Genomic DNA, 24,124 nt, shown 5'->3' on the forward strand with positions numbered 1-24,124 from the left:
CAGCAATGATTTGGTTTCTTAAAAGGTGGGCTATTGGAAACTAAGCAGAAAGGGACAGCTCCCAACCTTCTGTGCATCTTAATTCCATAACTTTGTGACAACAGTGAAGAGTAACCAAAAGAACCCTGTGCTTATCAAAAGCCCCCACCCTCAAATGTGACTGTGAAGGAAGAGTAAAAAAGTTGTGCTGAAGAAGGGTTGTTTGCTATTGCTTAACGGGATGTTTCCCCGCCTCCTTCAAAGGAGTTCTTGACATTGTGAATACTTTTATGAAGTCTGGGTGTCCTTACCTGGACCACAGACTGTTGATTTAATTCCTGTTTTCTCCAGGACTGGGACTCGGTTGACAGCACCTTCAATATGTTGTGTGAATACATCCCAGTCCAGGTTGAAAAGACCAAAGGCAAAATTGTCCAACACCTAGAAGAGCAAAACATACGTTACAGTACAGACCCTGGGCACCAGCCACAACATCAGAGATTAAATTCCGCCCCCCCAAACTGTTTCCTGCTGCCTGCACCCAGCATTATTGTTGAGAGCACCTCTGTTCACTTTGAACTTTGCTAGTGGAATGATTTTAATCTCTTTAAGTAGTAACTCGGGCTCTGCAGATATGGAGGTTTAATATTCCTCTTTTAAAATGTATTTTTATTTCCTTATGTCCTTACAATTTAGATTTGTAAGGCCACCCAACTCATTAATGACTCTGGGTGCAAGCTTAAAACCCACAATACCTGAAATCAAAGCCAAAAGGAAGTAAATATAACAGGGGGAACCAACTTACATTGTAGCAAACTGGAATAGTACAATCCGGGTCGACACCCCTGTTCTACCCCGGAGCCTGGGGGAAAAGCCACGTTTTCAAGGCTCACGTAAAGCACAGCACCTTCAGGGCAGTTTCAATTCGGGGCGGGGGGGCAGGGAGCGGATGCTGTTCCAGGGGGCAGGCGCTTTGGTGAGGAGGCACCCTTCCACGGTCCCATCAGATGGGTGGGACACAGAGCGTGCCAACTCCATTGGATCATGCCGGACAAGCAGAAACACGGGTGAATGGCAGCCCCTCAGCTGACCAGGCCCTGGTCCATAGAGGCTCTGTGGGTACTAGCCAGCTAGTACTATTACTACTAGCAGCTCGGCTTGCATAGCAGGGGTGTTACGCGGGTGCACTAAGGTGTAGCCCTAACTGCTTACACCACTGCATTCTGGACCACACCTAGCTTCCAGGTGGCCCCCAAGGGCACTTTCTTCCCATGCCTCCCTGGGCTAAGTGCCACCACCTGACTTTTCTGGATCCCTAAGTGATCACTAGTAAGGCCCCAAGGCTGCTTGCAATGTACCACATGGGGTTTGGTTGTGAAATTGTCTCTCTGGGGATACTCAGGGGTACTTGAGCCAGCCCTGGCCTGGGGCAGAGTACAGCAGAGGCCCCAGGTCCCCGGCGGAGCCCACAGCGGGGCTAAGGGCAAGCCCATTGCCACCCTTTCTGGAAAGCAAGCTGTTTGTCACATCAGGTCTTCTTAGAACCTTGAATGTCCACCTTTCTCCCCGATTCTTTGTAGATCCACACCTTGGGAATCAAGGTGACTTTCCGCTATCACAGGACTGGATTGGGAAGAGGATCTGCCCAGAGACCAGTTCTTATGTGCTGCTATGTTATTTGTGACAAACGCAATTTTCATCATTTTTTTCACATTTGTTAGCTGCTTTGAGCGTTTGCCCTCAAGAGGAGCATATCCACTCAGAGGTGAATCCATACAGCCATCCTGCACCTTCTGGAAATCAGTGCCAGCTTGCTCATTTCTCACTGAGTGGCAGGCCCAGGGATCAGTGGGTTCTCTCCCCTTAAAGAAGGTGTTACACACAAGGCAGAACAAGTGGGCCATGTCACACAACAGACTGCAAGCAAAGGTGGGGTTTTTCTTCCACACACAGAGAGTTACCATGGCATGCTACCTTGTTGAGAGGGGGCTGGCTACTAGGAAAGCGGCTCTCTGTCCTCAGGCCCAGTCCTGGAGGAGTCCACATTTTCCATCCTGTGCTCTTCCAAATCCGTTGCCTGGGAAGGAGCAGCCGCCGCCAAGCAGGTGTGAGGGGCAAAGAGGACCTAGAGGGTCCACAGCAGCTGTCCAGATGAGAACCCAGAGAGACGAAGCTCTCAGAATCAAGAGGGGAAGTCTTAATGTCTCAGTGGCTCTGGTTTTTGGATGCGCAGAGCATCTCCTTTTAAACACCTGGCTCAGCACCCAGACCCACACACAACGCCCAGCAGCAGCACCGCTTCTGTTAACACATTCTCCTTGCCATTACTTAAAAATACAACTCACCTCCTCCCAGAACACTGGATTTGACTCATATCCACCCACAGAAAGGGCATCACCTTGGAGACGCAAATACACGGATGCATCATGGTCTCGAACATTCGGCATATTCTAAAAATACCCAGAGAAAATTACTGCTCAGACTGAAAAGTGCTCCCCGGGTCAGCATTTTCACTCGGAGGTTAGCTGTTTTTTTGGCTGCCTCCTATCCAGAGGAAGCAGAGTTGTGAAACGGGCCAGTGACAAACATTGTCAAAAGGGTAGATCCAGAGACAAGCTATTGCCTGGCTGCGTGGAGGATTCCTTCCACGTTTTGCCCACCGTCTCCCCCTCATGTGGCTTCTGGTGGTGGAAAGCAGCAGGCTTGGGCTTCTTCCCCCCCCCCCCACCTAATGGCTGGGGAAGAAGGGCTGAAGGTCCTTGGGCCTACGCAAGAGCCGAGACGGCTGCCTCCAGAAGGGAGGCCCCACTAAAGACCAGCTGCTCCTCAAGGCCCAAGTGGAACCGTTCCCCTGGGGCCGCTGAGCAGGACTGCTGGGAGCCCATCTTTTCCGAGCCCAGGGCCCCCCAGATGCATTGGCCAGGCAGCTTCCAGACCCCTTGGCCATTCTGACCTGGGACTCTCGGAGCCATAGAGCAACACTGAGGGACCGGGAGGGCTGGGCAAGGGAAGGTGCTCCAGACCCACAAGAGCCTCCAGAGTTTGCATCCTTGGCCTTCAGCCGAGAGCCCCGTTTCTGAATCTCATTTTTTTAGTGCTGTGGAAGACTATTGCTTTTTCACAGAATAGAATCTCCAAGTAAATTACCAAATTGCAGAGCATTGGTAAGTTTTAAAACAGCCACAGTGCAAGGACCACAGGAGACCCGCCTTGGCCACACAACCTCAGCGGATGAGTGAGGCCAATCGTTCCCTCTCAGCCCAACCTACCCCGCAGGGCTGTGGTGAGGAAGCAGTGGAGGATGCATCTACCTAAAGCTCCTAGAAGGAAGTTAGGACTAAAATCTAATGCATGAGGATGGAAAAGAAAAAGAAGAACACAATCAACAATACAGGGAACTATCCTTCATTTAATCCCCACAGTTGGGGAGGTGGGCTGCTGGGCCCTAGAGAGCTTGTCCGGCGGAGGGTAAACTTAGCATCCAGCTCTCCCAGGCCCAGCCAATGCCCCGAGCCCACAAGCCAAAAAGCAGAAGCTCTGTGGGGTCCAGGGAGCTCGGCCATCTCTGCCCTCGACATCCAAGCGCAGCCGATCGCTGCCGCCTGGAGGCTGGAGCTGCGATGCCTGTTTGCGGAGATCCTTTCGTGGCCTCGGAAGGACACCTAGGGGCAGAAGTTGGCTCTCCAGCGGCTGACCCGGTACTTCAGAGCCACTCCTCTTTTCAAAATTGTTTCGGCTAAGGATTTTCTCAGTTATTTTTTTCTTGTGAAACATACATAATACACTATATTATTTTGATACACTGGTATTTATACAATATCGACTAAAGATTATTAACACTCTAAAGTTCAGATAACTTAGATCATTAAAGATAGGAAAAAAGAAGGTATTATATCAGTATTAATAATGATTTAAAATGTCAACGTTAATAGGCATTAGATTATTTAGCTTTTTCATCCATATAACATGAATATAACATTAAAAAATCACTGCATATGACACCAAATTCTTTGCTGCACAATAAGGGTTTCTCTGCTAAGCTGATTGTACCATTACTTCTTATTGTCTGTGCGTGTTAAAGAAAAAAGAACGGACAAAGCAACTTTGACACTGACTGAAAAGAAAGAAGAAAAAGGCAATTCAGTTTCTAACTCCCCTCTTTTTGTGCTTCTGCTAATTCACAATATTAACAAATATTTAGGCTCCCTTGGAAACTAAACTGTGTATTTGCCATGCTGCATAATATATTGTAGTTTTTTTTTACATGTCCACCCAATGTGGTAAAATGTACTTTCTGCTTCATAGCATTTCCAACATTTATTACTGTATGATTTATCTATCTCTGATATTATTGATTGAGTTGCACACCATCTGTAGAACATTTTATACCAATTTTCTTTTAAGTTGTAGCTTGGAGTAAATGTTATAGTCCATAATTTTTTCCATTGTCGTACTGTGATTGTTTCTTACAAATTTTGCATCTATTTTATCACTTTTTATTTGTTCTTTCTCCGTGTCATATCTGAGTAAGAATTTATATATGTGCCCTAACAAATGGTACTGGATTTGTATAAGCATTTCAGATTCTGTCATTTTGCCTTAATGTCCCTCCTGCAGTCTTAAGGTCTGATCATATCCTTCCAGCAATTTGAAAATATATCAACCATGGTATATTCTGGCCCTGAGTGGTTCTTGCTGTGTCTTTGGTTCATTGAGTCTGAATGAACCATGCCTGCATATGTAATTACATTGTTCTTACTTTAATTATCTCCAGCATGGAAAGCATTTGTAGGAGAAGCTAAAGGTGAAAGTGTTGGTCTTATTATTCCCTTTGTAGAGCTCCATACTGTTATTAAACTTTGCCTAATAATATGTCCTTATTATTAATATTAATATTAATAACCCTCAGCCAGGTCCTTCCAGTATTGCCATTCTGCTATTTGGGAATTTTATCCTCTCTGTTATCCATAACAAACAATTTGATTTATCATACAATTTAGAGTTTGGAAGGGCAAGACCACCCCTCTCTTTGGAATCTTGTAAAATTTTTTAGTTTAACTCGGGGTCTTTTCCCACTCCATAAAAATTTGCTGACAGTTTCTTGGCATTCTTGTAAAGTTCTGAGATTTTGATTGGTGCCATTTGGAACATATAGTTTCTCCTGGATAATACATTCATTTTGATAATTGCAACTGATCCTGTCCAAGATAGCTTTAGATTCCTCCACCTTTCAGTAACTCTTTTGATTTCTTGCCATAATTTAACATATAATTCTTGATTGTTGCCTGTCATATGCAAACCAAGATATTTTGCTGAGTAAGCTGACAGCCAGATTCTTTCTGCAAGAGTAATTTCACCTTGCATTAAATATCTTGTGATTATTTTTGTTTTGTTTTTTACATTTTTATATCCAGAGAATCCCCAAACTATGAACTGTTTTCATTAACTGTTTTATTGCCTTTTGTGATTCTGTGATGGTAAGTACTACATCACCTGCATAACATTTAAACTTGTACTCTCCACAGATTTTAAGATCTGGTATTTATCACCTTGAACTTTTTCTGCCAGTATTTCCAACACAATGATGATTAGTATGAGAGAGAGTGAACATCCTTGCCTTGTGCCTTCACTGATTTGAAAGTCCACAAAGAGTGCTCCATTAGCTATAATCCTTGCTTTTTGCCGTTGGTATATACTTTTAACCCAAGTTTGAAATTCTTCTTTTATTTAATACAGCCAGCAGGAATTGCCACTGCAAATTGTCAAAGGCTTCTTCCACATCTAAAAAGATCAGTGCAGCTTTCTTCTTTTTTGCTGTTTATATGTTCTGTTATATTGATTAGAGACCTACTGTTATCCTGATAATTCTCTTTTGGATAAAACCAGTTTGGTCAATACATATTATATCTAAAACACATCTCTTCAATCAATCAACTAATATTGTTGTAAAAATTTTGTAACCTACATTCAGCAAGGAACTTGGTCTATAAGACTGTGGTTTCTCTGGATAATTTTCTTCTTTGTAAATCAAAGTTATGTATGCCTCTTCCCATGTTGGTGTTAAGGACTTTTAAAAAGATTGCTTGTAACAATGCATCTCAAGTGGAGCTCAACTTCCGGTGACGGCATCTCTGCAGTTTTCTTGGCAGTGTTAGGGGGGGGGGCATTGCCTCCCCCCAGGGCTTTGATTTTTGGCTTCCAACTCTGACCAACAATCTTGGAATTCCCAGGCAGTTTCCATCTAAACACCAACCAAAGCTAACTTTGGTCAGCCTCTGAGATCAACCCAGGCTGGTTACAGGGTGATGTAACATCTTTTTAAGGATTTCAAATGCCAGGTGACCTTCAAGATTGTTTCTTCCAAACTGGAATTTGCTGAATTGTACAACAATAGGAAAAGCAGCCCAAACACTCTCTCTCACCCCCCGCCCCACGTTATCTGGCTATCAAAAGTGTATGTGTGCATAATAGAGAAAGGACCAGACAAGGGGGAAGAGGAATCATGGCACGCAAGGGTTGGAAAGGATCTTGGAGATCATCCAGTCAAACTCCTACCCAAGGGAGGAATCCACTCCAGCAGCATCCCTCTGTTTCATCCAACCTCTGTTTCCACACCTCGAGTGAAGGGGAGCTCCCTGTTCCACTGACAAACAGCTCTTTGCTCTAGGTTGTGTTTCCCAATGCCAAACCCAAATCTGCTTCCTTGTAATCTAACCCTATGGTTTCTTCTCCAGCTCCTGGAAGAATTGTGAATACTCCTGTCTCATATTCTACATGGCCGCCCTTCAGACACTTGAAGACAGCTATTAAGTCTCCCCACAGGCTTCTCTTCTCCAGGCTAAACATACCCAACTCCCTCCTCTTAACATTTTCCTCCCAGGCCCCTCCACATCTTGGTTGCTATCCTTTGGATATGGTCCAATTTATCAGTGTCCTACCAAAAATGTGCCCAGAACTAAATGTGTTAGGAATGGCCTGACCAAGCCAGAATTAAGAAGATGAGGCTACCTCTTGACCTTGATGCTGTATTTCTGAAGATGTAAGTTAGGTTAGCATTTGCCCTTTTGTGTCCATGTTCAGCTCATGATCCACCAAGACACCCAGATGCTTTTCATGGTATGGTTCCCTCCCATCCTAAACATGTCCCTTTGATTTTCCCTACTCCAATGTAGGACTTTACATTTGTCCCTGTCGAAATTCATCCTGCTGCTTTCATTGTTCCAGCTGGCCAGAATTCTCCTGAATCTGTGACTGTCTCCTATTCCAGCTATCCTTCAATTAGGTAGAAAGAAATGAAAGGCATGAATAGAGGATTGGGGAGACCCCACCGGACAGAAGAACATATAACAAGCATCTGGATGTCTCAGTGGACCATAGGTTGAACCAATAGTATAATCAACCTGCAAAAAGCAAGTGCAATCCATGGCTGAAGGATAACATCAAGATCAATCCTCTCTGTTCTTTGTTGATCATACCACATCTCAATACTGTCTCTAGTTCTGGTTCTAGTTCACATTTTCGGAAGAATGCTGACAAACTGGCATGTGTCCAGAACAACCAAGATGACAAGGGCCCTGGAAAGAAAAACAGGTAAGGAACAGTTGGATTTTCTATGCTTCCAAAATTCTGTATTAAAGTATTAAAGCTACAGATATTTATTTTATTTTATTATTTTATTTATCATATTTGTTACCACCTATCTCCTCTGACCGAAGGGACTCTGGGCAGTTTACAATACAAAACAATAAATATATAATAAAATTTCAATATAAAATATACTATAAAACAATTTCGCAAAGCTACCAAATATAATAAAATCCAGATGGCTGTGGTCTCACCAACCCCAAGTATGTCGATCCTCCTCCCTGCCCCAAGCCCAGTGGCAGAGCCAGGTCTTCAACTTCCTCCGGAAGGCTAGGAGCGATGGGCCTAATCTCACCTCCGGGGGCAAGATGTTCCAAAGGGCGGGCGCTACTGCAGAGAAGGCTCGCTTCCTGGACCCCGCCAGATGGAATCCTCTTATTGACGGGGTCCGTAGCATGCACCCTCTGAATGATCGGGTGGGACGGGCTGATGAAACGGGGAAGAGGCGGTCCCTCAGGTAACCCGGTCCCATGCCATGTAGGGATTTAAAGGTGATAACCAACACCTTGAATTGGACCCGGAAGCAAACTGACACCCAATGAAGCTCACGGAGCAAAGGTGTTATGTGCGCCCTTCTAGGGGCGCCAAAAATAGCCCGCGCAGCCGCATTCTGGACCAGCTGAAGCTTCCGGATACTGTCATGTTCATTGTTTCAATGTACACTGTACATTGTAACATTTCACATGCCATGGCGCTGACGCGCGTTTCTGTTTGGGAGGGAGCTGCTGTGAAACCTTGTACCAAGCTCTGTATCTGTGTTCCTTACAATGGAATGTGTTTGGGTTATGTTCTCTCGTCAAGGACTTTTCCCGCAGACCATCAGAAGCCGTTAGGAGCACCTGGGATTGTGAACTTGGGAAGATTCTACGGGGGGAGGGATCTCATTTGCACCGAGGGTTTTTAGTTTGCATTTGGTGCGCTTTCATCATTCTCAGCTTTCTCTGTGATCCTGCACACTATTCTTTAATAAATCAGATATCTTTGAATTCCTGCTCATGAGTCTGATAGTGTTTTAGAATAGGCATTCATTACAGATACTCTTCAAGGGTAGCCCCATGTAGAGTGCATTGCAATAGTCTATATGGGAGATAACAAGGGCATGAGTCTGAAGGGCCTCCCAATCCAGGAAAGGGCGTAACTGGTGCACAACACGAAGCTGTGCAAAGGCCCTTCCGGCCACGGCTGCCACCTGCTCTTTGAGCAGGAGCCGTGAGTCCACGAGGACCCCCAAGTTACGCACCAGGTCTGTCTGGGGCAGTGCAACCCCATCCAGAACCAAAGATGACAAAGTCCCGGATACGGAAGAGCCCTTAACCCACAGCCACTCCGTCTTACCAGGGTTCAGCTGAAGCCTGTTGTTCCCCATCCAGGCCCCTACAGCCCCCAGGCACCGAGAGAGGGCAGTCACAGCATCACTTACCTCACCTGGGATGGAGATATACAATTGAGTATCATCAGCATATTGAGGATATCTCATCCCGTGGTGATGGATGATCTCACCCAGCAGTTTCATGTAGATGTTGAATAGGAGAGGAGAGAGAACCGAGCCATACAGCACCCCACAATGGAGGGGTTGAGGGTCGGATCTCTCCCCCCCTATCACCATCGACTGGGACTGGCCCTGGAGGAAGGTGAACCAGCGCAAAACTGCGCCACCCACCCCCAACTCCCTGAGCCAACCCAAAAGGATACCATGGTCGATGGTATTGAAAGCTGCTGAGAGGTCAAGAAGAGAAAGGATGGATGCACTCCCTCCATCTCGCTCCCACCAGAGGTCGTCCATAAGTGCAACCAATGCCGTTTCCATCCCATAACTGGGCCTGAAACCTGACTGAAAGGGGTCCAGATAATCCGTTTCATCCAGGACCCTCTGGAGCTGTAATACCACCACTTTCTTAACCACCTTCCCCAAAAAGGGGAAGTGGGAGACTAGACAAAAATTATCCAGTACAGTAGGGTCCAGCAATAGTTTCTTGAGGAGGGGTTGTACCAGTGCCTCCTTGAAGGCAGTTGGGAACACCCCCTGCCCCAAGGATGCATTGACCATCGCCTGGACCCAACCACATGTCACCTCCTGAGCTGCTTTCACCAGCCATGAGGGGCATGGATCTTGATGACAAGTGGTGGCATTTATTGTCCGGAGGATCCTGTCCACTTCCTCGGGTCCAACAGGATCAAACTGTTCCCAGATAACTAGGTAAGTACGCTCCCTTGGTATCTCCAAGGACCATGCCTCACTCTTGGAGTCTAACTTTGAAGGGATCCGAGCAATTTTATCCTGCAGATGCTCAGAAAACTCCCCTGCACAGCCCTGTAGGTGGGTCACTGGGTCCACCTTCCCCAGGAGGGATTGAGTAATTTTAAACAGGGCCATGGGGCGGCATTCTGCAGACACGATAAGAGCAGAGAAGTATTGACACTTTGCCACTCTTATCACCACAAATAGGCCTTAATCGCGGCTCTAGCTTGTGTTCGGTCAGATTCGGTCTTTGTCTTCCTCCAGTGGTGCTCTAGACATCTCTGAACCCTCTTCAGAACCCGCAGCTCCTCCGTAAAACATGGGGAGTGCCAGGTTCGATGGGGCAAGAGAGGCCGCACAGGCACGATCCTGTCCAAGGCCCCAGCCGCTTCTCTATTCCAGGTTGTGGCCAGGACCTCCGCTGGACCATGCAGTAGATCCCTGGGTATAACCCCCAGCTCCCTCTGAAACCCCATCAGTCCCCCATCGGGTCCATCAGTCGCTGGGGGTGAGCCAATCAAATGGGTCCTGCCTCCCTGCGGAGGGGGGTAACATAGGGGAATCTCAGGGCCACCAGGGCATGATATGCTTTACATTTGAAAAGGAAAGTTAAGTATGTAGTATTCTTCCTGCCCAGTGAGTAGCAGGAAGCAGGCAGGCAACCAGATAAATAGGCAGGAAATTTGGGTTCACCCTTTGCCCCCAGGAGGCACCATGGGATCACATTTATATTCCAGAAAGAGTTGGTAATCCTGACGTGAGAAGGAGAGAAGCCCAGGGCACCTCAAGAACCTCTGGGCTGCATGTGCAATGAGTGTGACAAAGGGAGTGTCCTCCCCCAGTGCAAAGATTCTTAGAATCAAGATAACTAAATGCTCACTACCTGAATCACTCAGTAGCAACTGCTGTTACTAATGTTAGTATCCCGCCCTTGGTCCAGCCCACAAGGATAGAAGCTCATCAGAAAGCTACTAAGGACCCCAGCATTAAAGAAAACAGTCCCCACAGACTGACCTGGATCCCCTCGATCTTTTCTGTCACCACGTAGGCATGGTGCATGGCCACCAGGGGCACCTTGACGCCAGCCATTTCCCCCAGGGCTTGGGCCCACACACCTGTGGGAGAAGGAGAACAACTGCGGTCATCAGAATGGCCCTCAAGATGGGCATTGCTGAAGTAGGGGCTGTGGCTTTGAAAAGGACTCAGAGAAGGGGAAACTAGGTAAAAATGAAGTTTGCCTGGTAGCCCTTGTGTGCTCAGGGTTGCTGCTAGATTAGGAAAAAGTATTTTTGAAAATATTCTGATGATAGCACAGAAGAGGGAGGCCAAGCCCTGCCATATTCTTTCCTTTGTTGATCAGGTCATAAACTTATGGATGGATGCTGCAGAAAGCACTCCCTCTGCCCTCCCTCATCATCACTGAGCCAGCAAACAAGGGAGCAAATAAGAGTTTGGCAAGAGAGTTTGAAGGAGAAGAAAGTGGAGAAAGGTGGCTGACTACATCCTGTTCCTGACTGACTGCTAACTCTGGCTACCTGCTGCTGACAGTATCCTGAGAGCTGATGATGATCAATGCATTGGTTGACCAAACTGAGGCAGCTCAGTGGGCATATAAGGAATCAGTTTCCAGAGAGCGAGTTCCCCGAGTGAATAAATCAGGGAGAAAGAACAAGGGTTTGCTGGGAAGGCCAAGATGGAGTCCAGGCTACTTCTCATTCACAGAGGCAGCTTCTGGGAGCTCAGATCCAGGGAATGTTTGCATGGGAGTTTTGCTGGAAGAGCTGGCAAGGGAGGCTCCAAGCAACATGGACAGTGAGGGAAGCATCACCATGATTCACAAAGTATGTGCAATGACTCAAAGTATACCTGCTGCAAGTACCAACTCATCCCCCTGTTGGAAGAGAAGATGAAGGGACTTGAGAGGGTTGCTCTACTGAAAAGCCTCAGGGAAGAGAAAAATGTCCTGCATAGAACAGACAGGAGGGGTGCAGAAGTGACATGCCCTGTCACCTCTTCCTTTCCCCCTTCTGATTCTCTTCTAGACATCTGGCACTTCACCGGTTCTCCTGGACTTTTCAAGCATAAAATCTGGACCAGACCGTCAGCTAATTCTTTCAGTCTCCCATTTCAATCATGCCTTGGAGTTTTGAATGATTAGGGTATTTCAGTTTACTATTTAGTTCTACCATAGTTCTATCACTCAGTCCTGCCCCTTCATCCTGCCCCATTTAATTTCTTGGTGGAACATGCAGATCATTGTTGAAAACTGAAGAAAGTAGGACTTGAATAGCTCTAGCTCTTCTTTATTACCGCTTAGCATCTTGTCATCTTCACCAAATAGCTGTTAACCATCTTCTTTCCTCCCCTTTTTATTTTGAACAAATCTAAAGAAGCCAGTGATTTCATCCACCAGAGTCTCTCCCTGGCTCTTCACAGATCTATGCTTCCATGCAGAAACCCAAACGAAAAAGTTTGTTCTTACTTTGTTGATAAGCTCAGAGATCGAGTTAGCTCAGGTTCTCATAGGAAAAGTGGGGACTGCAGGTGGGCATCAGATGCAGCGTAAAAAACCACCTGAGGGGATTCTGGGGAGAAGTGAAGGATCTGGCTGGTAGCTAAAGGGGTTATAATGGTTAACGTGGATTAGACAGCTCCAGTGGCCACTGAAGATGGGCTGATGTTGCTTTCTGTCCAGAGTAAGGTTAGTTGGTAAACCTAAAATGGAATGAGTAGTTCACCCTTAGAAGGATTGAAGGATTGATTGATTGATTGATTGATTGATCAAATTTCATCACTGCCCATCTGCCTCAAAAGATGGATTTATGATCTTTTGGGTGAAACTGGAAGAAAATTCAGAGGAGCATTCAGGGTCACAGTGCAGAAGAGTGCTAAGAAGAAATGCACCCCAGAACGCACTTCTAAAAGGCCATAGGTCAGAAGACAAATGGAAGAACAGAAGATCAAAGGTTTCTCTGTCTGAGGATCACCAGCCAACCGAAAGACACTTGCCAGGTCTGTGGATTTCATAAATATCTGTGGGTAAATAGGAGTAGTCCTAGTAATGATCAGCACAGAAGGGGCTTACGTGCAAGAAACACACATAATTAATTTATTTTATTTTATTTTTTATCCCGCCTTAATTATTTTTTATAAATACCTCAAGGCAGGGAATATCCCTAATTCTCCCTCCTCCTCTCTTTTCCCCACAACAGCAACCCTGTGAGGCGAGTTGGGCTGAGAGGGAGGGACTGGCCCAAGGGCACCCAGCCGGCTCTCATGCCTAAGGCGGGACTAGAACTCTCCTACCACACCTGATTGGCTCTTGGGCTGAGAGAGAGGGACTGGCCCAAGGTCACCCAGCTGGCTCTCATGCCTAAGGCGGGACTGGAACTCTCCTACCACACCTGATTGGCTCTTGGGCTGAGAGAGAGGGACTGGCCCAAGGGCACCCAGCCGGCTCTCATGCCTAAGGCGGGACTGGAACTCTCCTACCACACCTGATTGGCTCTTGGGCTGAGAGAGGGACTGGCCCAAGGGCACCCAGCCGGCTCTCATGCCTCAGGCGGGACTGGAACTCTCCTACCACACCTGATTGGCTCTTGGGCTGAGAGAGGGACTGGCCCAAGGGCACCCAGCCGGCTCTCATGCCTCAGGCGGGACTAGAACTCTCCTACCACACCTGATTGGCTCTTGGGCTGAGAGAGGGACTGGCCCAAGGGCACCCAGCCGGCTCTCATGCCTCAGGCGGGACTAGAACTCTCCTACCACACCTGATTGGCTCTTGGGCTGAGAGAGAGGGACTGGCCCAAGGGCACCCAGCCGGCTCTCATGCCTAAGGCGGGACTGGAACTCTCCTACCACACCTGATTGGCTCTTGGGCTGAGAGAGAGGGACTGGCCCAAGGGCACCCAGCCGGCTCTCATGCCTAAGGCGGGACTAGAACTCTCCTACCACACCTGATTGGCTCTTGGGCTGAGAGAGAGGGACTGGCCCAAGGTCATCCAGCTGGCTCTCATGCCTAAGGCGGGACTGGAACTCTCCTACCACATCTGATTGGCTCTTGGGCTGAGAGAGAGGGACTGGCCCAAGGGCACCCAGCCGGCTCTCATGCCTAAGGCGGGACTGGAACTCTCCTACCACACCTGATTGGCTCTTGGGCTGAGAGAGGGACTGGCCCAAGGGCACCCAGCCGGCTCTCATGCCTCAGGCGGGACTAGAACTCTCCTACCACACCTGATTGGCTCTTGGGCTGAGAGAGGGACTGGCCCAAGGGCACCCAGCCGGCTCTCATGCCTCAGGCGGGACTGGAACTCTCCTACCACACCTGATTGGCTCTTGGGCTGAGAGAGAGGGACTGGCCCAAGGTCACCCAGCCGGCTCTCATGCCTAAGGCGGGACTAGAACTCTCCTACCACACCTGATTGGCTCTTGGGCTGAGAGAGAGGGACTGGCCCAAGGTCACCCAGCTGGCTCTCATGCCTAAGGCGGGACTGGAACTCTCCTACCACACCTGATTGGCTCTTGGGCTGAGAGAGAGGGACTGGCCCAAGGGCACCCAGCCAGCTCTCATGCCTAAGGCGGGACTGGAACTCTCCTACCACACCTGATTGGCTCTTGGGCTGAGAGAGGGACTGGCCCAAGGGCACCCAGCCGGCTCTCATGCCTCAGGCGGGACTAGAACTCTCCTACCACACCTGATTGGCTCTTGGGCTGAGAGAGAGGGACTGGCCCAAGGTCACCCAGCTGGCTCTCATGCCTCAGGCGGGACTAGAACTCTCCTACCACACCTGATTGGCTCTTGGGCTGAGAGAGGGACTGGCCCAAGGGCACCCAGCCGGCTCTCATGCCTCAGGCGGGACTAGAACTCTCCTACCACACCTGATTGGCTCTTGGGCTGAGAGAGAGGGACTGGCCCAAGGGCACCCAGCCTCCTCTCATGCCTCAGGCGGGACTAGAACTCACAGCCTCCTGGTTTCCAGCCCAGAGCCTTCACCACTAGACCAAAATGTAAAGTTCTTTGCTTGGTTAGAGAAGGGGGGCAACTATCCCACAAAAGAATGCAAACTAATTAGCACTGCTGAAGCTGGAAAAGTGAAAATGCCCGCTGCTCTGAGGAGACTTGGCTGATACCTGCAAACAGAATGAGAAGGAAAAAGCGCTGTAACTTATGTATCCCCACCTGTTTCGGCCTCTTCCTGGAAACCACGTACAACAGCATCGCAACCCTCCTTTTACTATACTTAGCATCCCTTGCTATCCTCAACTTATCCTGGGCTTTTGCGTTCTTGATACCCTGTTCCAGGCTTTCTATCCATATTCTTCCTTGCTGACCTGTCCCTCTTTCCACCTCCTACACTGTACGTGCCCCTTTTTGTCTTCAGATCTTTGTGATGACAAGTTCTGTGTAACTACATTGCCATCTTCTATCTTCAATCTTCTTCTTGTTGGAAATCTTTGCTACTGACTTTTAGTATCACGTCACGTGACAGAGGGCTGCCAAGGCCTTGGCTCAGGTTGCACCTATGCAGCCTCTCCCCTCTCACGGAGCCTGTCACTCTCCCTGGTTCATGGAAGAACCGGGGGAGACGAAACAGGCGAAGAGGCGTCTAGAGCGTCACTGGCACTCAACAAGGGATGAACTGGACCGAGCATGTGTTAGAGGCGCTATCAAGGCCTACCTCGCGGGAGTAAGGGCAGCGAAGTGGCAATACTTCTCTGCACTTATTGTATCCGCAGATAGCCACCCCGCAGCCTTGTTTTGGATGACATGTGTCCTCTTGGGTAGACGGGTCTCGGAGATCCCCCTATAGGACCATGTGGAAAACTGCACAGCATCTGTTGGACAAAGTTTCTCAAATTCATTCTCAGCTGGATGCCAGCTTTTTTGCAGGTCCAGTGGAGATGCCTGGGGCAGAGTCTTGCCGTTATCTGGGAGTGGTTTGAATCTGTTGGGCCTGAGGAAGTGGACAGGGTGCTTAGAACTGTGAGCTCAGCCACCTGCTCTTTAGTTCCGTGCCCCTCCTGGTTAATTAAAGCTGCCAGGGGGATATCATGTGGGTGGGTTCTAGTTCCGGTGAATTCTTCTTTGAGTAAGGGGGTTGTTCCTCCACCCCTTAAGGGTGTGCTGGTCCACCCCCTCCTCAAGAAACCATTGCTGGATCCTGCCATACTGGACAACTTTTGTTCTGTCTCCAACCTCCCCTTTTTGGGGAAAGTGATTGAGAAGGTGGTCACACAGCAGCTTCAGAGGACTCTGGATGGAGCAGATTATCTGGACCCCTTTCAGTCAGAATTCAGACCTAGGTATGGGACAGAAACGGCATTGGTCATGCTTTTGGATGATCTTTGGGGAGCAGGATGGAAGTTGTGCATCCATCCTTGCTCTGCTTGACCTTTCAGCAGCCTTCAATACCATCAATCATGGTATCCTTCTGGATCAGCTCCAGAAGGGCGGTGTTGTATTGTATTGTATTGTGGGCAGCATTGTACTGTGCTGGTTTTCCTCATTTCTACGAGGTCAATTCCAGTCAGTGGTGATTGGAGAGGAGAAATCCTGCCCTCAGCCCCTACTTTGTGAGGTTCTGCAGCGTTTGGTACTCTCCCCACTCCTATTCAACATCTACATGAAGCTGCTGGGTGAGATCATCCATCACATGGGGTGAGGTATCATCAGTACCAACTATCCCTCTCTGCCCCTAGCAAATTAAGTAATGCTAATGTCCTATCCTGGTGCCTTGAGGCTGTGGGGGCCTGGATGGGGAACAACAGGCTTCAGCTGAACCCTGGCAAGGCTGAGTAGCTGTGAGTTTTGGGGCCCTCCAGTTCAGAGACTATACTATCTTGGGTACAGGATGGGGTTGCACTGCAGCAGAAGAGGTATGCTGTGGGTCCTGTCTGCAAAAGAATTTCATCTGGTGGGACCTAGAGATGGGCCTTTTCTGCTGTTGCACCAGCCCTGTGGAACATCATCTCCCCCACCCCGCACTCCCCAAGGTGAGATTAATCCTTGATAGTAAAATAAAGTAAAAAGTAAAGTAAAGTAAAGTAAAGTAAAGTAAAGTAAAGTAAAATAAAGTAAAATAAAGTAAAATAAAGTAAAATAAAGTAAAATAAAGTAAAATAAAGTTTAGGAACTCTCAGCCATCCTGAGGTCCTTTTCCCATTACCTTCTCCTGCCATGGAACCCTACTTATCACTGCTCTGAATGGATTAAAACCTGTATTCAGACTGTAGGAGTGCCAATAGTTCTTTCAGGGGAGGCAAAGTGGGAGCCTTTCTTACCACAGCAGTTTACCACACAGGGCGTCTGGATCGCTCCCCATTTTGTCAGCACAGCTGCCACCTGCGGGACTCCAAAGTCATCTGTCCTAACTTCAATACCAGTCACAGGGCAGTTTTCAATGATCTAGAAAAACAAGAGGAAAAGGTCCATAAACAGCCCTTCTCATATTTGAGCAAAAGGTCTGGAGTCAATTTCAAAACCAAGGAACCAGGTAGCTCCTGTTCAATTATGGACCCTGTGTGGTTTCAGAGGGAACTTGGTTTTTTCCCGAAGATCTGGCACATGGTTTGGCAGAGACCCTTGTCACAGCTTGGAATGAGCTCATGACAGGGCCCTTGAACCAGATCACATCCATGTGGACCCTCTGTGGTTGCAGATCTCACAGAGCACCATGGTTTACTGAGGAGCTCCAAGAGATGAAGTGGCCCAAGAGACGACTGGCGCACCGCTGGTGAAAGGCAAGGAGCAAATCCGATCAAGCACAGGTAAGAGCCTTTGTTAAACTTGCCTGTGGCAATAAGGCCGGCAAAGCAAACTTACTTCACTGCTCTTATTGCATCTGCAGGCAGCTGGCAGGTTTCAGGTGATCAGGTCCCTCCTGGGTAAGGAGGAGCTGGGGAGCTCCTGCAGGGCCTTGTGAGAAATATTCTCAGCATCCGTCAAACTCGCTTGACTTCACTTAGAGTTGGACTCTGGCTGGGCAGGTCCTTTGGAGATGACTGAGACATATCTGAGCCCGGCTACCTAGAAGGAGTTTGAGTTGGTCGATCCTGAAGAAGTAGACAAGGCCCATGTGGCTGTGAGCTCAGCCACCTGTGTGCTGGACCCATGGCCTCCCAGCAGGTGACAGGTGGTTGGATCCAAGTGGTGGTTAATACCTCTCTGTGAGACAGGGTGGTAACTACCCACCTCGAAGGAGGCACCGTGGTGCCCCCTTCTCAAGAGGCCATCCTTGGACCTGCCTGTGCTGAACATCTTTCATCCAATCTCCAACCTTTAGGGAAGGTTGTGGAGAAGGTGGGCAGCTTTTGGCTTCAGGGCACCCTGAAGGAAGTGGATTATCTGGACCCTTTTCCATCAGAGTTCAAGCCAGATTACCATTCAAGACAGCATTGACTGCACTTGTGAATGACCTCTGGAGGGCTTAGGATGGAGGTGCTGCAACTTTCCTGGCCCCCTTGGATTTTTCGGTGATTTTCAATCGCACTGACCATGGGACTGGGAGAGGGAGGCACTGTTTTGCAGTGGCTTCTCCATGGCCAGTTCCAGTCGGTGTTGATGGGGAGTAAAGGTCTAGCCCAAAGGCCCCTGTGGTGTAGAGTGCCTCTGGGATCAAATTTCTTGCCACTCCTCTTTAAAATCCGCATGAAACTGCTGGGTGAGGTCATTCGATGACACAGGATGAGGTATCATCAATACCCTGATAATATCCAGCTATATACTGTATTTCTACCCCTGGTCAGGCAGGTGATACTGTTGTAGGGCAGGGATGGGGAGGGACTGGCTCCAACTCAACCCCAGCAAGACAGAGAGGCTTTGCCCCCCACCCCCAAGGTCTGGTGATTTGTTATCTGTGACTCTTGATGGGGTTGCATTCCCCCAAACACAGCTGGTTCACAATTTGGGGGTTTTCCTGGACTCAAGGAGCAGGTGGCAGCCATGGCTAGGGTGGCCTTTGCACAGATTCAACTTGTGTGCCAACCGCACCTATTCCTGGACCAGGAGGCCTTGTTCCCAGTCATGTTCCAGCCGCTGCAGCATCCCACAGTCACGTGATCACCATTTGCAATCTTCCCTGCCTGCTTCCCCCGAGCAAAGTCAATGGGAAGCCAGTAGGGAAGGTCACAAGTCTCCCCACCACCACCACCCCGGCCTTTCTTTGCTCACTCACTGCCTGGATTGCTGTCACTAAGCGATGCGGTCAAGTGATGTCATGCTTTACAACCACATTGCTCAGCAACAGCAACCCTGGTCCCAATTGCAGTTGTAACTCGAGGACTACTTGTAGTTGGAAAAGGTGCTACGAGATTCCTTCTGATTTTTTGCCACCATAGACTAACATGGCTCTCCTCTTGCACTGACTCAACCCCTGTACATCTCCGCTGTTATACATAACAGAAAGGAGTTCATATTACATTCTCAGGCATCTCACATTTATATGATCTGTTTATAAACCAGTAACTCCTACTGGTATAACAAAATCGAGAGACTATGCCATTCTACGGGGAAAAAGCAGATCCACCACGCAAGCAACTAGTTCTGTAGACGTCTTCATCAGCAGATCTTCCAAAAGGTACAGAAAGGCCAAGCAGCAGCAAGTCAAAACACAGGTGAGGTGGAACGGGGGTTGTCTGTGAAGCCAGTCCTTGCAGAGCACATGAATCTCTTGGAAGTGCAGCTTCGTTTTTGTCCTGGGCACTAAGAGTGGTCGTTACTGGCAGATCTGGTTCTACTTCAATAGTGTCTAGAGCAAGGCCCTGTGTAAGCTCCAGGCTATCGAATCTGTGCTGGAGAAACTGGAATGACCCCAGGGGGCGGGGGGCGTCTATCTTTGCTACCATCTGGTGCTTGTCCAGATTTTTGCTAGCTAGGTAATAAGGTCCCTGTCAGTAGTTCAAGGTTCTAGCATTTCCTACAAAGAGTCTGAAGGATGCATACACACATGCCTGCAGTTTAGGTACACGGGAGGGGCCCTATGGGATGTCCCACCATGAGGTCAGGTTGGCCACAAGGCAGAACAGAACTGTCTCTTGGTTGCACCACGATGGCAGATTCTCTCCCTAAGGATGTCAGTCGATCTCACTGGTGGTAGCTGAGAAGCTTTTAAGTGAATTTATCTCCACTATTTGTTCTAAGACCATTTTATATGTTTCAATAAATCAAGGATCCTACCAGAGCCCCTCGGCTGCTGGCTGCCCGAGCAAGGCACGTGCAGGTCCCAGCAGGATCCATTGTGCCGTCCCCGGGGACATAGAGGGTGCCATAGAGGTCTTCCACATTCATCAAGGGGTAAAGGTCTTTGGTTTCCCCCGGAGACAGGACATACGATTCAATGCCAAAAACTTTACCCAGCTGCAAAAGAAAAGCCACCTGTTAGCAGCTGGTACAATTTCCAGGGCAGCTTCCAAAAGTAACACTGAAAGAACCCACAATAAACAGGCTGGAGAGCTAAGGAGGCTTTGCCTGGTACAAAGCAGTTCAGGAAAAAGTCCATTCAGATGGTGCATAGGCGGACGTGCTGATTACCGGCTGCCGGCAAAGTTATCCCAGTCTTGGGAGTTCTTTTCTTACTGGTCTTACTGGTCTACCTGGTAAGTCTGATTCCTACTAAGAGAAGGCTATTGGAATTGCACTACTCCCCTTCTGTAACCACAGTTCTGGCCCCTCCTGGTTCAACCAGCCCTGCCCCATCCCTTGCTGGGCCTGTGCTCCTTCAGAAGTGGAATCCTCCTAGTTAGCCCAGCGGTTCCTGAATCCCATTAGCTTCCTTGAATCTCCATGATAGAGACGTGCAGTCCATGTAACTGAGAGGTGAGCTGGTGGCCTGAACACCATACAAAAGCTGAGCTTGGAAGGCAGGACTTGATGACGGAGAGCGCACCCGTCTCTATGTCCGTGGGAATTTACTTAAGAGGGCCAGGTGCAGAGAGCTGGCAAGAATCAGAAAAGCAGCGTGAACAGATGGGGCGAAGCCACTAAGAGCTTTGAAGGAAGGACAAGCGTGAGCAAGGAAGATGGACCTCTCGGGCGAACTCCCCAGGAAGGACCAGACCAGAGAGAGGCTACCCACACTCAAGCTGGGGGGGAGGGGCTTCCTACTTACTGACATGAGCCTTTTGTATTCATCCAATCTTTGCTTGTTGGAAGCAATGAAGAGCCCTCCGTTTTGGATCCACCCCGTGTGGAGGCCTGTCTCTTCCTCCAGCTCCCAGCTGACCACGTTACGGGTGTGAGCCAGGAGCTCCACCTCCACATCACTCGGGCGCAACTGCCACAAGAGGCCTGGGAGGAAGGGAAGGAAAACACAGGCTGTGAGGGCCTGCAGCTGGGGCCAAGCAGCCCATCCGGAGTCCCCAGGGGCCAAGAGGGCAGGGCCGGGAGTCCCACGCACCAAGAGAGGAGGCGTGTCTCCCCGGATCAGGGACCCAACTCACGAGGGCCCCCTCCATCTCTTGCTCCCCAGGGCTAAGGGAGGCATCAGGAGGCAGCTTCTGCCAAGCCGCTCTGCTTCCATTTCTCAGACCAGGCAGGAACAAGGTTGTGGTCAAAGCACCATCTCCAAGGGTTCCACACTGGCCATCGCGTTTTGAACAGAAGATTTAACCATCGGATTTTCCAGCAAAGTTTTATTTGAACACGTTGACATTTGGGTGCTCTTTGACAGCCAGTTCATAAGAATCCTCTGAACTCCCAGGTCCTCTGTATTTATTTATTTTAAGCACATTCATCCCACTCTTCAGCCAAGAAAAGCAGCTCACAGAACAAGAGCTTCCCGACAGGGCCTGCCCTCAGACGTACACCCTAAAAGGAGATGACCCGGAAGGAAAAGGGGGTCCAGAGGAAACTTGAGAGGCCTCAGTCCCATGACAGTCAGAGCCACTCAAATGTCCAGCTAGGAAAGAAGAGGCTGATGGGGGAGGGGGCACTCAGTGGTCCTCCTCCTGTGAGGGAAGAGAGAGAAGACCACCCCGCAGCCCACCCATTGCTGCAGCAGCAAGAAGGGTCACTTTCACTCAGACTTCCATCCTCTGGAGCCAAGAGGCCCTCCTGAATTGGCCATGACTGTCTCCAGCTGGAACACAGAGATGATCAGCAATTTTGTGGATTCACACTGAAGTTTAAACTCAGCGTTTACTCTGTTAAGTTGCGGATACGCTATGATCTGGTCCTGTCTGTAACTGGTTTCATTGTGGAATAAAACTGTATCACATGTAAACAGATTTATGGATGTTAAGAACCTTAAAAATGCAAATATTATTTTGATTTATATCCCCAAATTGTGGAATCTGACTGTTTCAGAGGAACTTTGGTTATCCAGGGAATGGGGAATAGCTAAAAGAATGATATTGAGAATGCTCCGGACATCAAGGACTGTGTTCAGGAAATGTGTAATTTATCAATTTTTGAAAAGGCTATACTTTATGATATGTGTTTCCTTTTGGAATGGATTTCATAATACTTAACAAGAATAGTATTTTTAAATGAGTAATTTAATATTTTTACTAAACATTCTCATTGAGAACACCGGTGGCAGTCTGCCTAGGAGCCTGTTCTGGGAGGAGACCACAAGGTCAGCGTTGTGCTAGCCAGTGGCATTATTTCTGATAACGATGGGAACATTCTGGACTCCAAGGGCCTGGCCTGGCCTGGCAATTTTATAAACTGCATTCATCTTTACATAGATGCCACATCAAAGGCAGCACCTGTAGGGATGAGCCACCAGCTTGTTCATTTTAAGGAATACATTTCAGCCTGAAGATCCGACAACTGCTGAGAAGGGAAGCCTGCTTCCTGACCCCATCCTGACCTGGATTACATGAGTGATGGTGAACATGCCTCAATGACCACCAACACAAACACCCAAAGAGGTCCCTTCCCCCTCCCACCAGGAGCCCCCTGCTTTACCTGCAGTATGCCAGGTGGTCCCTGAGGTCAAACGATCCCTTTCAAGCAAGACCACATTGGTCATGCCCATCTTGGCAAGGTGGTAGACAGTTTGGCATCCAAGGCTACCTCCACCCACCACAACCACGTCTGCCGAGGCAGGGAGGGGCTTCGTGGGCCCTTGATGGGGGGAGTGGCCCTCTTCCTTCAGCGTCTTCTGATATGGGACATTCTTCTCTGTGGTCAGGCCAGCACCACTACTGAGGAACCGGAGCCTTCGTCCAGAGGAAGGGGGTTGGAGAGCTGCTGCTGCTTGGAACACCCGCCTCAGGTGGGCCATGGCCATCTGGAGAGAGAGGAAGACATTGATGCCACGCAGCCACCCGCAATCCCAGAGGACAAAGAACGATGCAAGCCACCCAAAGCCTCAGCTGGGGCAGAAACAGCCAGAGCAGCACAAAGCAAGAGGAGAAGAAGAGAGGGGCATCCAGTGTGCCCATGCAAGGACGCACAGCCGTCTCTGATCCAAAAATGGTGCCACAGCATCTTCTGAAACTTGGGATGCTCCTCAAACAATATGGGTGAACAACTCACTTTTTAATTTATTCTTCAAATTTCTATCACCGCCCATCTCTCCCAAAAGGGGACTTTTGCATTTTTTATATGCAAAAATGAAAAAGAAAGGAAAAAAAGTAAAAGAACACACATTTTTAATATACTAATCAAAATTACTCTTACTTATATATGCCAATAATGTAATGTAGACTTCTTTTTGGTCATGATTAAACATTACATTACATAAAAATAGGAAATTAGACATAAACACTTGTACATGCAGTCCAGATTTTTACACTGCTTATTCAAACCTAGACAGAAAGGCACATTCCTCAGAGCACAATTTAACTGACAGAGAAATGGTGTCATCCAAACTTGTGGAACCATTTTGTGTGCATGTGTAATTAAAAACTACTCCTGCATTTTTACCAAGAAAACTATAAAACGGTTGAGGATATAATGCTGGACGGTGGGCCCCTCAGGCCGAATGGCACTCATCACCCTACCGAGGAAGATCTGAGGATCTTTCGGACATTGTTTTTGACATGGCTAGACATCAGTTGCTGATGTTGCCATACAGGAAAAGAAAATCTGAAGCTGCAAAGACAGAATTACCATAGGAATATGGAACATAAGAAACATGAATACAGAAAGCTCAACACAGTGAAAGATGAAATGAATCGACTACAAATTGACGTCTCAGACATCAGCAAATTGAGATGGACTGAGATTGGACACTTTCAGTCAGAAGATCACACTGTTTATTACTCAGGACGTGAAACACAAAAAAGGAGCAGTGTTGCTTCCATAGTTAGGAAGAA

General features: G+C 48.4%; 1 protein-coding gene across 6 annotated transcripts in view; it reads right to left on the reverse strand.

Moving 5' to 3' along the window:
* The window catches only part of SARDH (sarcosine dehydrogenase), a 69,432-nt gene that overhangs the window by 38,039 nt on the left and 7,269 nt on the right, over positions 1 to 24,124 (reverse strand). For 5 of the 6 annotated variants that reach the window (XR_010068771.1, XM_063316036.1, XM_063316037.1 and 2 more), the window contains 7 exons: positions 22,770 to 23,094; positions 20,968 to 21,146; positions 20,037 to 20,216; positions 17,144 to 17,267; positions 10,877 to 10,977; positions 2,325 to 2,429; positions 291 to 420 (listed from right to left, as the gene is read on the reverse strand). Coding sequence is in view for 5 of the 6 variants with exons in the window: in XM_063316036.1 (XP_063172106.1) it covers positions 291 to 420; positions 2,325 to 2,429; positions 10,877 to 10,977; positions 17,144 to 17,267; positions 20,037 to 20,216; positions 20,968 to 21,146; positions 22,770 to 23,094 (1,144 nt within the window). In the remaining variant the exon portion in view is untranslated. Of the gene's footprint in view, positions 1 to 290; positions 421 to 2,324; positions 2,430 to 10,876; positions 10,978 to 17,143; positions 17,268 to 20,036; positions 20,217 to 20,967; positions 21,147 to 21,255; positions 22,707 to 22,769; positions 23,095 to 24,124 lie in introns of those variants that run through there. The other variant, XM_063316038.1, reaches the window with a different exon arrangement.

This window comes from Candoia aspera, chromosome 16 (assembly GCF_035149785.1).
Source record: "Candoia aspera isolate rCanAsp1 chromosome 16, rCanAsp1.hap2, whole genome shotgun sequence".
Lineage (NCBI taxonomy): Eukaryota > Metazoa > Chordata > Lepidosauria > Squamata > Boidae > Candoia > Candoia aspera.